The sequence below is a fragment of the Malurus melanocephalus genome, unplaced genomic scaffold, assembly GCF_030028575.1.
Source record: "Malurus melanocephalus ecotype Western Australia unplaced genomic scaffold, MMel_1.1 scaffold_39, whole genome shotgun sequence".
Taxonomy (NCBI): Eukaryota; Metazoa; Chordata; class Aves; order Passeriformes; family Maluridae; genus Malurus; species Malurus melanocephalus.
In genome coordinates this window covers 3,330,512-3,345,631 of record NW_026623271.1, presented here as the reverse complement: position 1 = coordinate 3,345,631, position 15,120 = coordinate 3,330,512, and the positions used below count along the sequence as shown (strand labels likewise).

Here is a 15,120-nt window from a genome sequence, read left to right as displayed (position 1 = left end):
TCGCTCCCGCCGCCCCGCTCACCACGTGCCGCCGCCGCCGCCGCCCGCTCCGTCGCGCGCCTTCGCCATCATCGCCGCGCGCCGCGTCCGGGAGTGACGCGCGGGCTCGGGCACCGCCAGCATGGAGGAGGCGGGGGCCGCCCCCGCCCCGGAGCTCGCCGAGCTGCGGGCGGACGGTGAGGCGCGGCCGGGGGCTCGGGGGCAGCGTCGGGCACAGCCTCCGCCGGCACGGCCCCTCGGCGGCCCGTCCGCGGCGGCCCCAGGGTCCCCTGCGAGGCGGYGTTGGGCCGGGCGGGCGGAGCCCGGGCAGAGCGGGCGGGGAAGCGCCGCGCTGGCGAGTCWCGGGAAGTTTGGGCGGCGGAGCGAGCCCCGGTGACGGGAGGGACCGCGGCTGAGGGGCTGCGGGATGGAGTGTGCGCTCGGGCTCGCTTGCTTCCAAAGGGAAAAAAATTGTTCTGGAAGGAGAGGTGAAGGTGCTCGTTGAATTAGGAGAAGCTGTTTGGGAAACCTGGTCTTGCTTGATCCAAAGTCATCATTGCAGTATCAGTCTTAGTTTTTTATAAAATCTTCACACCTTTGTTGAAGTCTGGTATGATTTCATCAAGTTGTGCCTCATGCCACTTTCAAGTGATCTGCAGCTGTCTGGTGTGTTTGGTTATGGGTACAGGCTCAACAGCTTCACCCTGGTTATGCTGCAAAGTTTGAAAAAATAAGGTATTGATACTTTTTCGTGTATTCTGCTCAGGGAAAGGTTGCGGGGAATAAAGAAACATGAGTATCACCGTCTGCCAAAAAAAAAGCCCAAAAAGAAACACGAACCCCTGTTTCCAATTCTAAACTTGTTTCTCACCACTGTAGTCTCTTCTCACATTTATACTATGTGATCTAGAGAATCACTCAGAAGAAATTAAAGATATGAGAAGTGTACACTATAGGTCTATAAATATTGTTTAATTCTTCTGAAGCATGAATATRAAATCTAAATCCTTTTTCAGAATGTTATGCTGACTTCTTCAGAGAAGACTTTGATGTGAAAGCTTACACTTCCCAGTCCATCCATCAGGCTGTGATAGCTGAGCAACTGGCAAAACTTGCTCAAGGTATTAGCCAGTTGGATAAAGAGCTGCATTTACAAGTAAGTTTAAAACATACCTGTTATTCTGGGGTGGTTGATAGAAAATTAATAATCTTAGGATGTTGTAAATTGTGAGATTGCCCATTCTTTTCTGCAAGCTGTTGCTAAAGGGACAACCTGCAGCTAAACTTGTAGTCAGTCTGACAGCTCAGTGAAGCCCACACTTAATACACCTACCAGGAGCCCATACATTGTTTCAGTTTCTGTATTCTATCATTCCTTGTAAGAAGGAAGACTCGTTCCAAATTATCCAATTTCCAAATGTAACTATCATGAAACACTTGAGTCCATGTTTTAAGATGACATTGCGAGAAGATAGGGAAAACATTCACCCTTACATACTGTGCTGAAGAGTAGTGTAAACCCTAAGACTTACCTTTAGCTAGACAAATATAATCTATATTAAGAAAGGCTTTTGAGTTTAAATGATAGAAGACTTTCTCTATGCAGAAACCATAAATCCACAGTGGACCTTGCAATGAGAACACATGCTAAGTTTGTATGTAATCTCAAAACCTGCTTCCTCCCTCCCCTTGCCCCTGTTGGTAAGTTCTTCGGGAATTAGTTTATAAATGTCATAAATAGAAAAAAAAAAAGCACTACTATACATTATTATGGTGTGATTAGTAAGTTCACACTTACAATTATTAAGTATGAAGGTGTGTTGAAATGTGATTGCTCTGCTGGCTTTAATTAAGATGTCAGCTCTGCTGCAGTTACTGACTCTCTTCTCATTCGGAGCTTGCTGCTTTTCTGATTTAAAACACCTTGTGTTCTGAAAACCCTTTCTCCTGTAAGATGTACCTGCTGATTTCTATATTGTTTTTTTAAAGGTTGTGGCAAGACATGAAGATCTGTTGGCCCAAGCAACTGGAATTGAATCCCTGGAAGGTAAATACTGTTAGATTATGCTTGCTGTTCTTAGAATGGAAGATGCATTTTTAGAATCTTTGCAGAGAATATAATTCACTGCCAGCTTGGGCCCCTAATGTTAAGGCTCCGCATCTGATTTCTGAGGAGTAACATGTGGCAGCTTTTCTTTTTTTATGTCAGTAGATGGAGCTCCAGGGAGAAGATTTGGCTAATGCTTCTCTGGAGTAGCTGCTTCATAGGAAAATGTATTTTGATAATCAGTTCTGAGCAACATTAGCAATAAAGCCTTTTTTGACTTCTTAATATATTTTTCTAAATAAGMCTAATTTTGTTGCAACATTAGCATATGTCTGTTGCTGTGGGCACCAACTTGATGTTGCACATACATTTCTTGTGTAGTTTGCACATCTTAACCAAAGGGGCTGTAACACATAGTCTAAACTGTGTTGAGATATTTTTTCCTAGTAAAGGGCTACTAAGTTAAATACGTACCTTAGTTTTATTCCACTGTTTGAGATGTGGATTTTGACATAAACTGCTGATTTTCAAAGGCTTTACTTAGGAGCCATTGAATCTGTATAGCAAATGGTTGCAGTATATTGTTCTCGTGCCAGAAGCTCATTAAACCTGCTATTCTGCTCTTTGTCACTTTGCTGAGAGCGTCATATGGTTTGGTGGATGTTTTTATGTGTAGACAGATACTTACCTCTATAACATGCTAGAATGTCTGGAGCACGTCCCCTTTTCCCCTTTGTAACTTACTAAGTAATTTAACTTGGTTCTTTTTTCTGCTTTCAGGTTTTGGCATAACCAGAGTTTTTTTTTGTTACTGATAATTACAGTATATCCTTAGTCTTTGAAATTGCATGGATATAGTATTTTGTGTCAGTATTTGCAGATAGCTGTAAAATTAAAGAAATGGCTATTTAATCTAGCAATGGTAGCTCCTGAATAACTTTTTGAACACTTGGGGAATCAAGCATAGGAGACTGAAATACGTGTTCATTCTCTAAATAAGAAATAGACAGGAATGTATAGTCAGTTGTGACTGATAAATACCTCCCAGTCACAATTTTCAGCAATTTGTGCTCAGTGGAATTCCCTTTTCTGAAATTATAGTTGTTTCTGAAGGCATTCCTTTCTGAAAYTGCTCTGAGGAAAGAATGAAGTATTTCAAAACAACTACTCAGTTAGGAAATGTTTCTGTGTGTGGCAGGTGTGATAAATAATGCATGTTTTACAACAAATACTGCAAAGTAAAAATAAAATTCAATTCACCTCAAATTTGTTGAAATTTTTCCATTTACTTAGGGTGATGCTCTTAAAGGAAACACTGAGTTGAGATTCATAAGAAAAAGGAAAGATAAATGCCAACAGATTTTTTAATTGTGAATTTAGAAATGCATAGCTCTTGGAATATGTATCAAGAAAGTTAGCAAGTGAAGATTATGGAGCTAATTCACAGCATGCATAGTCATTTGGATGTGTGAAAGTGAATCTCATTAAACATTTCAAAATGGTACACCCAGCTTGTGGAGTCCTTTCTTTTTTAGGCCTGTGCACTTTTTTTAATGGTACACAGCTCTAGTCGACATATTCTTTTCTGTCTGTAGGTAATTCAGTACACATCTTGAGCTACCTGTTATTTTAAGATAGGCTAAATTGTACCATCCTGTATCTACCACAGTAGGKGAAGAGGGTAGAGTGCCTTTTCACCCATCCTTATTCCGATCTCTGGGAAAAGGGCTGTTGTGTGCTTAATTGCARTATCACAGCTTTAAATGCAGCAGTGTTGTGGCACTGGCCCTCCCCCGTTATTGCAATGYAGAGTAGACAATGCAGCCTATTTTRCCAGCTTTTCACTGTATCTCATATCTTCATCCTCATGGTCTGTGAGAATTGCATGCCTGACATACCATGTTTAAATAACAGAGAACCCATGAGCCTTTCACTAGGCTAAGCTAATAATTCTGAAATATGGAAAAGATTACATATTTATACAAAATGARTGAGATACAGTCACAGTACAAGATAACCTGAATATAATTATTAGCAATAGTTTTGTTTATCTTCCATCTTACCGTATCATGCGGCAGTTTTATCTAATTTAATGATGGCATGCTTGTAAACAGGGCTTTACAAAAAGTATGTTTTAGAATGCTAACAGTAACTGGAACAAAAATAATTTCATAGGTCTGGGTTTGTCTAACTTAATTAAATTCTCAGCAGGCTGATTCTGTATTGCAAAAATGATTCCTATCCCCTACTACTTTATTTGCAATTTACCAAGAAAAGAACAAGCATGCTTGTTGGCTTTCCTTGTGCTGCTTTGCCAAACTAATGTGGAACAAACATGATTAGGGTAGTTTGCTCTGTAATTTAAATCAGATGACCTTACAATGACATTGATACCTTACTTTTTGCTAAAGATGCTTATGCACAGGAAGAAAGCCTTGAAATAGAATTGTGTATCCTCTCAGTCCTCTTTGTCCATTGGTTTCTCTGAGCAGTCTAGTCACGCTTTAAAATAAATAGTGTTAAATAGGTTGTGCCTTTTTTGTATGTCATGTTCAGGTGTTTATACCAGGTTATATAATTTGAACTGCAGTCCTGATCATCATTCTCATAGAAAGTAGCATCCTCTAAATATTGTTTGAAACTTCACAAATGATGGTTTATGTTCTCTACCAATACATTTTCCATAACATTCAGTAAGTGACCTATTGCCTGCTCAGTTTATTTCCCAGAATGCTTTATTTTATTAATTTTGGTCTCTCTGAATTCTTTGTTATAAAGGGAGAAACTGGTTTTGGTTTATGCTAAAGTAGTCTGCAGTAGTTAATATGATTTGAAGAAAATCTCTTTCTGTAATTGATGACTGTTCCATGCAAAAAATCTGTTTTATTTTGCAGGTGTCCTCCAAATGATGCAAACTAGAATTGGTGCTCTACAAAGCACTGTTGATAGGTATGCCATTCATTATGTGATTAGAAAGTATAAATTCTTATGTTCTACAATACTATATTAACACTGCCATAAATACATTTCTCTTCTTATTTTTAGAATTAGAGTTAAAATTGTTGACCCCTACAACAAAATAGTGTCTCGCACAGCTCAGCTGGCAAAACTTCAAGTAAGTTGCATGAAAAACATATTTTCAAAAATCCTTTTTGTACATGTGTTATTTCACAATTGTCAGACATGGGTACATGTCTGGTTTCTACCCCAGTAGTCTGTGGTTTGTTGGTTTGTTGTCAGTATTTTTCTGAAAATCTGTATTTGTGTCTATTCAACAGCTGCTGAGAAGTGCCTTGTATTGCGAAGTAGAAAATTGACCTTTGCACTAGCTAATTAAGCTATGTAGAGATGGAGGGAAGAGGGAAGGTTATCTGAGTAGAGATTAATTAAATTTTCATAATTGTTTGTACTATTTTGGTATTTAATGTTATAGTGATGTTGTGTAGAAGACACTTTTTGCCCCCCTAACTTAATGCATGCCTTGCTGCAATTTAGTAAAGAGTTTGGCAATTAATTCTTTCAAAATAGTTGGGATGCAACTTAAGGAGTCATTTGTGGTTCTGGAGATTTGTAAGCCCAGGTGCATACTTGTCCCTGCCTTTTAATATAAGTAGAGTTTACAGAAGAATGTGGATCTCTGTTAAAGGGTAGCAGTGGGAGAGACCTTAGCACAATGATGGTGAGATAAGTGTCAAACACTTCCACAGATRTTTTTAAAATGGTTGAAAACTATTCTGTAGATCTTTGGGATCGTGTACCTACATTCTACTAAGTTTATGATTTGAAACACAACACAGCTCCAACCCCAGAAGTGTTTAATGAGTTATTGTTTGAACTATTTGTCTTTGCATGTTTGCCTGAATTTTGAGCTGTGAATATCCACTCAAGTAGATTTTAGTCTGCAAGTGACTGCTGTTGTAGAATAGCAGACTCATTCAGTTTCTAGTCTGGGGAGTGGTGGAGCAGSTGCACTGTCTCTTGGCTGAACTTCTGTTTTCTGTATTACTTTCAGTAGCAGTGAAGTTCAGCAGGGAACACTTAACACTCTGTTTAGCCAGTTTGGCCCATGTGCTTCTCCTCTTGTTTTCAGCTCCAGCCATTACTGTATTTGCCACTGGCCAGAAGTCCCATGACTTCCATGTAGCAGATTAGGTTCCAATTTTTTTGTTGTTCTCTGATGCGTGTTGCACAYGTAGGTTGTGAGAATGTGGGGCTAAAGGTGAAGATCATTTCTGCCCTGCTCTTACATGAAGTCAATCTGCAGAAGGATGTCTGAGAAGAATGAGTCCCTGAACTTAGGAAATGTTTCTTGGGCTCTCTCTGCTTCCTCTTGGCTGTAGCAGGGTTACATCGGTTTTCCTCTGATGTGAGAGCTGCATCCATCCTGCATAAGCTTTACTCAGGCTGTGCCAGGGGATTTGTAATATCTGACTTTTCTTGCTGTAAGTCAAGAAAAAAGAGGTGCAGAGAAAGAGGCAGCCTGCTAGGCTGCTCTTCCTAGCATTAGTGTAGAAAGAGGAATGATTCCAGATTGTCTGCCAGTGAGAGTCTATCTTCAGCACAAGAGCTGCTGTCCCTGTGTGTTGGCAGACACATTGTGGGTGCTTTAGTTTGCCCTACATTGCTGGGAGGAGTTGGGGGGTCAGGGCACCTGAATTAAGAAATGAAGCTGAACTTAGGGACAGTTAAGTCAATAGTAAAGCTCAACTCTCCAATTTGAGCTTCTCTCAATCTCTCTCCAGATTGAGATTCACTCAATCTCCTCCCCAAGATGCACTGTGGTGTCCTTTACCTGGGTGACTCCTTTGTTGAGGAAGGAAGGGCACAGCACAGCAAACGATTCACTTCCTGGCAATGATAGGACTTAGAATATAAAATTGCTTCCAAATGCAAGACTTATGGCTTGGGACATTGTCAAACTTACTAATTTTATCAGCTGTTCTACAATTGGTAAAAAAGATACCTGGTAAAGAAGTTGCCTTCTGTCAAATCTGTAGGGTTGGCAGGTATGTTTCACTGAAATGCATGATGTTTCAGTGCCTCTTGTACTTGTGATGGTGTTATTTTAGTACCTCTCCATTGATTGCTGTGGGACTGCTCACAACTGAAGGAATATTTGACTTGCACAAAGCTAGATTTTGCCATCCTTAATTGTTTTTAATATAGTCTGGCTTTTTCATAAGCATTCTCATTGCAAGTTCATTTTTAAACTTGGAATCTAGTCCTGAATTTTAAATTTCTGCTGTGTGCCTGTTTATATTACGTCTTACTCTGCTCTTAGAGCTTCATGGCATCCCAAGGTAGCAGCAGACTCACTTCCTGCTGTAAATACTGTCCTCTTCTGACTCTTTCCATAGTTGATCACAAGCTAAGTGGGAGTAGTTAACAACTGAAATTTGTATACAGGGAGTTTGTCCTTCAGGGGGTTCTTTCCTGTGCAGCTCCAAGTGTTTWTACATGGTCTCTTAGTTTCAGATATCTTGGTGCATGAAAAACTTTATAATACACAAACATTTAAAACACTTAAAAAAAATAAAATCTGTATTTTAAAGTTATTCTTATGTTAAAATATTTACCAGTGGCAGTTTTCATCGTGATGCTACTGTAAGTAAATAGTAAATTTAGTCTGAAGATAGTGGACTGTCTTCTCTTTCTTCAGGCTTCATAAAAAACAAAACGTATACGTTCAGTCACCTTGCATATATGAGCTACACACTGGCACATTTTCAAGTGACTCTCTCTTTGTAATTAATCTTTCAATAATTTCTTAAAATTAATTTGAAATTAAAAATAAGAGGCTTTTCAATGGCTCAAATTGTAGCAATAATTTCTGCTATTGTTGACATTTGTTTTAAATTTCAGGAGATAGTTAACCTAAATGTAATATGATCTCAAAAAAAAAAAATCAGGGTTTACCTTTAGTTTTACTTAAARTGACCTGGACTACCTGGGGCCACTGGCCTTTTCCAAATTAATTCTTGCTTGAGCTATAGAATTTGTCCCTCCTTGGATGAAAGCATCTCCTTTAGAAAAGCATACTTGATCAACTTGGGAAGGGAATGTTTCTTGAATTAATTCAGACCTCTGTAATGCGGGTAGTCAGGTTAGAGGRTCTGGCTTCTGTGAAGAGCTCCACCATTCGATACAGGTCTTTATTTCTGTTACATGTCCTTATATATAGCATACTTTTACAGTGAATGGGAGTTCTGTTAAGTTGAACAGCTCACATAAGTGAAAATACTTGGGTGAAACAATCTTTCTCAAGGGTACAATGCAATAGAAATGATGACAAAATTTAGAGTGCATCTACAGTGTCTTTAGATTTTTTTCCTCCTACTAATTCACAGGGCCGGAAATTAAAACTTTTTTTTTTTATTTGCTCTTGTATCTAAATGTAGTTTTTSCCATCTCTTACTTTCTTTTAAAAGATTGTTTCTTGGGACATGAAATAATGAGCAACAATTCAACGAAAAAGAAATAATCTTTTGCCATGTAAAGTAAAAGGTGGTTGGAAAATAACAGAAGTTGAATTCCTGGGCAAAACATTAGCCAGAGGTACACAATTGGATTAGAGAGTGATTGATTTTGAAAGAGAAGTAGTAATACCAGGCCCTCTTATTTGGTAAAGCATAGTGCACTATATAAAAAGCTATTTTTGATTAATCTTGCTGAAATTTAGTTCACAGATATGAAAGTGATATGTGGATCCAGATTTTTCTAATTAAGGWAATGAATTAATAAAAATTAATACATTAATCTCTCAAAGCAGGATAAGCTCCACTTAATTCTCACTAAGGATAATAGGAATCATATGGTTAAATTGTCACAGAATGCTTWGAAAATGTGCACTTCAGACTGTGATAGAGAGCCCAAAGCAGCAAGAGTAATTTGGCTTCCCCTGATTTGCCACAGTGGGTTTTTTTTCTAATTTTTCCTTTTTCTTCTGTCTGGGTGTTCAGTAAAATTAGACTATAAATTTTTGTGGATTTGTTCATTTGTGCTGGCATAGGGAAGAGACCACCAAATTGTACTTTCTGCTGTGGATATTGGTTGAAATTATTCATGTGTTTATGTTTTCATATCTGCACTTTAACATTAGCTTTCAATAAATTAACTTAAGTCTGAAAAGGGGCTTCTAGGTCTTTTGGATACTAGGTTTTTTAAAAGTAATTTAGAATTAATTTTGATATCCATAAGGTTAATAATTCAGGAGACTTTGCCTTCTGTACCAGAGAAAATAGGTCCAAACAGCTATGTTGTACTTGTTCCAAACTTGCCACTTTTGTTAGATGTTGGACTGTAMCTGTGACTGTACTGAAGTCGGAGTTGCTTTTCTGAATTCTAGTTTAGTTGTTCCCCATTCCAAAATGTTGCTGTTCCTGCAGCATGTACCTCCTAACCAGTCCAGCCCTAGAGGAACYGTACCCTTAATGCAACTCTTACTGTTGCTCTGTCTCTATTATTTAATGCATAGGAGAAAACCTATTTCAACATCTTAGTTGAGTGAAAAATTATGGAACTATCATGTTTGATTCAGATGGCAGTAATGTCTGTTTTTCTAATTTGGTATTAACAAAAACAAACATGAATGTTTCCTAAAAATTTATGTATACATCCATATTCTTAATTTTTAACCAAGAATGCCATGTGTTTTAATAAGCATATGAAAGACTGTGAACTAGCAGTTGGTTGAATGAAGGTGACTGGCATTCTGGAAGTTTTGCTGAGAATTAGTTTTACAAATATGCTTACCATAAGAGTCAATACCTATRATAGCAATTTAGTCTATAAGTTTTATAGTCTTCTGAAGTAAGTGCTGCCACTTGGCTTATTTTGGATCAATAAGCAAAGCCAACTTCTTAACTTTCCTAAAGCTTAAAGAGGGGGGGAATACTGAGGAGAGTTGCACAAGGTAAAATAAAACTCACTTCTAATTCGAAACAGAACATGCCTTTGTCACAGGGTTTTGAGTTTCCTTTGTTTTTGCATGGATAATGACAGCATAMTCTCAGTAGCCTCATAAATGTAATTACCAGCTTTTCAAAGAGTTRGTCTGTATAACACAAAATCATGTTAAAAATTATTAAAAAGGGGATTTCAGTGTTCTAAAGTTCCTTGTTTTTATTCACATTCACATTTCCTTTTTTGGTGAAGATATTTCCACACTTGAGGACTAGTATTATGTGATTGTAATGCACTGATAATATCCCCTAATGCCACAATTTCCCTGCAGGCTGCCTGTGACTTGCTGCGGAGGATAATACGCATCTTGTATCTCAGTAAGAGACTTCAAGGACAACTGCAAGGAGGAAGCAGAGAGATAACAAAAGCTGCCCAGAGTCTCAATGAACTTGGTGAGTCCTTCTTAAGTACTTTTGGATGCATTTTTAGCTTGCACTCATGTGACTCACACCAGTACTTTGCTTAAAAACCAAAAAGATACCCAAAACCTTTTACTGTGGTTCTTGCTTTCTATTTCCTGATATAAATTGAGAAATGGCATGGACAGAACTTACTAGTCCTTTGTATTTTTTTGTATGACTTCTCTAGATACAGGGCTTTAATAATGTAAAAATTCTGTGATAGTAACTTGTGTTCTTTTGGGCAACAGTGTTTTTTTGTGAAACAATTTCTTACTGGTTTGTGTTTGTATCAAACACCTTCAGAGGCTGCAGATATATCTTTAGCTTTTGGGAGATGTTGCACTATGATAAGGCAGAGTTTAAACTACTAGTTATGTTCTAAAAGAAAGATATTGAACCTGTGACTTCCATGAAAGCCATAGGTGATATGATATACAGATACCTAACCTAGTTCAGATACTGGAAGTGTTCTGCTGCAGTAGTGACTAATTTACCCCTTATTTTATTGGCTTCTAGGAAGAATAGTGAGGTAGGTCTCATAAAGCTCATAGTTTTGGGATATGGCTGGGGAAGCACTGTGCTGTGCTTCTGGACCTGGAAAGCRTTGGGATGGGTGGGAAATCTTTAGCAGAGGGGTGGTGGTGGTGATGTGTGGCAGGAGAGCACTCGGGCTGTGGTGTGGGGTTAGAATATGGAAATGCTGTGCTTCAGAAAGATGGGAAATGTGATGTAGTGTTCTGTGGTGTCAGGAGGGTGGGAAGCATGGGGAACAGGCACAGGGTGCTGGCAATCCAGTGGTGAGATATGAAAGCTTTGAGAGGCCTGGGGAACTGCTGCAACATCTGATGTAGTAAATAGGTGGTAGACTTGAGTGGTGTGAAAGCCTGGTGTCGGATCAGGACCTCTGTGTCACAGAGGCTTGATTTTGAGTTGGGGTTTATGCCCAAGATGAATGCTGATTTGTGGTTTAGCCAGATATTTTTGAATATCCCTTTCATCTCTCATTCAAGGAAAAAATCTTCCGTTTGTTTATTGCCTTTCTGTTGTACATGTGGTGCTGAATAATTTCTGCTTTGTTGGAAATCAGCAGCAGTGTGATATTACTGTGAAAGCTTTGCTCTTTCTGTGCTATAAGATAGCTTCCATTGTTTGTAAGGGTAGAATCTGGAGGTAACTGGCAAGGTTTTTTTATGTACTTCTACATTCTGTATGTTTGGGGGACACAAATATGCATATTCATATATATTCTGCAGCAGATCTATCTTAGTTTACTTACAGCTTTGACTTTGTTGTGTCTTGAAGTTTATTTTGCAGTGATTGGAAAGGCTCTGGTAAATATATAAAATATTTGAATTAGGCAGAAATATGGGTCAATCAGAGGAACTACAAGAAACAGTAGTTTTACTGAGAAGCAGGATTTTTCTGGATGCTTAAAGTAGTCTGCAGATCTCCAGCTTCAGTGTATGATGTTAGGAAGTTTCTCTGAAAGCATTTTGTAATTTTTTGATGAGATCTGTACTTAAAGCTAAACTAGATCTAAAATTCCTGTGTGTTGGAGGCTCACATTCTTTGAAATTAACTTCACACTTTGGCACAGTAAAAAGAAAAGCTTAATTTCCTATGTAATTTTAAAGATTAAAAGTTATTTGTGTGCGTATATATATATATAAAATTAAAAACCAGATTTCTGCAACTCTTCTACCTTCCAACTTATTTCGGCTTCTCTAGCAAAGCAGAATAAACTGCTAGCTGTTTCTCTAATGCTGATTCTTTGTGTTATACAATCCAGTTCAGCCCTTGCATAGGTGGAACAAGTGACAATATTCAGTTGTCACACAGTGCCTAATGCAGTGAATTATATGCCCTGACTATGCTTCTTGGTGGTATTTAGATACAAATATTTTATGAAGTGGAAAAGAAACATTCCTAAGCAAGATTAAACAATAGAATGTGACAAGAAAATTGTATACTATATGTAGCTCCCTTTCGTAGAAGAAATTCTGCAGGCATTAAAGTATCTGCTGCCTTCCATACGGATATGCAGAAATTGCTGTCTTACAGCAGCCAGTAACTTACCAGATGAAGATACAAAAATTCTGAGTTGTGCAGCAAAAGGTCAGTTTAAACAAAGGAACTCTAGAACAAATAAACAATTTGTTGGAGTCTGTATAAAAGTGCTGTTAARTAGTAGGACACACAGATTTATCAAGAATGAATCCTGTTTAACCAACCGTATTTTCTTTGTTGGCAGCATAACAGGCCTTGGGACTAGAGAGATCAATGACTGTCTTGTAGTTTGATTTAAATAGGGCTCTTGACACCATTGATTTAAATAGGGCTCTTGACACCGTGTCACAGTAGCACGATCAGCAATAGAATCCAGATGAAAATGTCACACAGTGAATGAAGAAGTTTAGAGAAAGCTGTATCCCAAAAGCCTTCATCTGTTGTTCACTTACCCGACAATGTATCAAGCAGGGTGTTGTTAAAACATGTTCTGCAGCTTGCTTGTGTTTTCATTAATGATTTGAGTGATGTAATATGGCATGTATCCTTATTAAATTTACAACCAATAATCAAGCAGAGAAGAATGGAAAGTAAGTTGGGAAACAGGATTAGAATGAAGTATATTCTTAGTGAATTGGAGATATGTCTTAGGTGAACTGATTTTATTTCTCTTTCAGACAAGTGCTAAGTCCTCACTATAAATAGTTGTAGCTAACAGCAGGAAGAGGAGAAATGACTGTATGGATAACAGTTCTGCAAAGAGGGTTGATAGTTCCTCACAAATTGAGTGTAAGCCACTTTCATTTATTTTGTAGCCAGTGTGCCATTGTTGGCAATGAAGTTTGTACTGGTCTTTATAAAGAAGGGTGTTGTGTGCAGGGCACTTGAAACAAATCTTTTATTCGTGCTTCARGTAGAGCCTCAGGTCCCTTTTTGGGGCTCCATCACTGAAGGAAGATGTAGGTTAACTGGAGAAAGTCCTAATTACAGCAGCAATGATGGCTGAAGGTCTTGAGGATGTCCAGTGGAGGAGCTGAAAGTATGTGGCTGTGGTTTGGAGAAGAGGGGTCTGAGATGGAGAGTAATGTTCTTTGGATAAACAAGAGTGKTTTTCAGACAGAAAGGTGGTATTCAGTTACAAATCTAAATCTCCATATCTACTGTGATTGAAACACTAAGTAGTGGTCCTGAAATGAAGCAAAGAATTTTTTTTCTAAAATGTTAGGAAAGAGTTCTGCCAGCAATGACAGTTTCAGGGGATCTGTGGAGCCAGTATTTGAAGCCTTTTGAAAAATGTTTTAGACAAAGCATGTACCAGTGGGTTGGAAAGACCCTTTGAAGCTGATCTAGTTCAACTCTCATACAATAAGCAGGGACAATTAGATAGGGATGGTTTTGCCTTAAGTAGGAAGTCTTAGTAAGCTGATCTGCTACCAATCCTTGGTTTTTCTTGGAGGTGTTCCCCTCCTCTCCTGACTCTGTTACAGCAGATGTAGTATAGGAAAATTTTTAGGGCAGAGTGTGTTTGGGTTTTTTGGTGTGGTTTTGTTGGGATTTTTTGGGTAGGTTTATTTTGGGGGGAGGTGTTGTTTGTTTGGTTTGTTTTTTTGTTTTGTTTTGTTTTGTTTTGGTTTGGTTTTTTGGTGTTTTTTTTTTGAATACTTAATGTAAAATGTGTTTCCCAAGTTGGTTTGTTGGGCATTGTGCCCAGATACCTCCTGGAATATTATTCGGACAGTGTGACTGGAAAATTCATGGCCATCACTTCAATTCAGCCTCTTTTTATCATTCCTGCAGATGAAGTAGTAGATAAATCTCAAAGACCTTCAGCTCAACTCTCTGACACAATTCTCTTCTGGTTGTGACTGACATTCACATAAACTTCACATAGTTCTTAGTGCTACTTGAGTGCTGCARAAATTGACCCCCAAAAGCTATTATGTCAGTCTGGTCTAGGAGAATGCAGTGAGCAGGAAAAGGAAAGTAATACTGAGTATGTGAATGTAAATGTCCTGTATCTATTTTTTTTGCCTTTGCTGTGAAAGAAGCTAAGCTGCCCAACTGTTTTAAAGAAAGATGTTACTGTATTCCTGCAAGTTTTTTAGTATTTGGGATTAGTGATGAATATTGTTTTGCATTCATCAAGATACTTGTGTTCATCAAAATGCTAAGCACTACGAGTTAGTATCCAGGAAACAACTATTTCAGTAATAAGTATTTACCGTAGTTTATTTTATATATCAGTTAACCATCTCTATTGCAAGGTGGAATTACCCTTACCTATGGTTTCCACACTGTACCTTATTAATTGAGTATTAAAATAGCATAAGTAAATGTAACTAATACAAAGTGACTTGTTCTGAGGTGCTTACAGATTGGCTGACTGTAATATTTGTTCTTCCAGTTAAATACTGTTTTCTAAAAGCTGTTTCATTTTAGCTGCTACATTTTTGAGGTAACATTCAATATGTGTTATGTATGTGTACGAAAGTATCACTAAACCTGCAATGATRAACTGTTGGAACACCTGCCATAGATACTGTGGCAGCTCTTTCACTGCTGCCTTCTTCCCATAATCGGTTCAATGATGAACTTAATTTTTTTTTCTATTCTAAGCAATAATTTGCAGCATATGACTGCCAAGCCAGATCTTGTGTTGACTGCTGTTCAAGTGAGGAAGGACTTGGTTGCTATCATGTCAGTGAAGTCTTTCAGTGCTAGCAC

At 38.2% G+C, this 15,120-nt stretch overlaps 2 protein-coding genes across 2 annotated transcripts in view; one reads left to right on the top strand and one right to left on the bottom strand.

The window, feature by feature from the left end:
- Nucleotides 1–89, bottom strand: part of DUS4L (dihydrouridine synthase 4 like) — a 10,586-nt gene extending 10,497 nt beyond the window's left edge. The window contains exon 1 of the mRNA XM_057364534.1: nucleotides 23–89. The gene's annotated coding sequence lies outside the window, so the exon portion shown is untranslated. The remainder of the gene's footprint in view (nucleotides 1–22) is intronic.
- A 28-nt stretch (nucleotides 90–117) lies between these two features.
- The window catches only part of COG5 (component of oligomeric golgi complex 5), a 170,758-nt gene continuing 155,755 nt past the window's right edge, over nucleotides 118–15,120 (top strand). Inside the window, exons 1-6 of the mRNA XM_057364529.1 lie at nucleotides 118–176; nucleotides 996–1,135; nucleotides 1,969–2,026; nucleotides 4,921–4,975; nucleotides 5,072–5,141; nucleotides 10,260–10,380. Of these exons, the coding sequence (XP_057220512.1) occupies nucleotides 122–176; nucleotides 996–1,135; nucleotides 1,969–2,026; nucleotides 4,921–4,975; nucleotides 5,072–5,141; nucleotides 10,260–10,380 (499 nt within the window). The 5' untranslated portion in view covers nucleotides 118–121. The remainder of the gene's footprint in view (nucleotides 177–995; nucleotides 1,136–1,968; nucleotides 2,027–4,920; nucleotides 4,976–5,071; nucleotides 5,142–10,259; nucleotides 10,381–15,120) is intronic.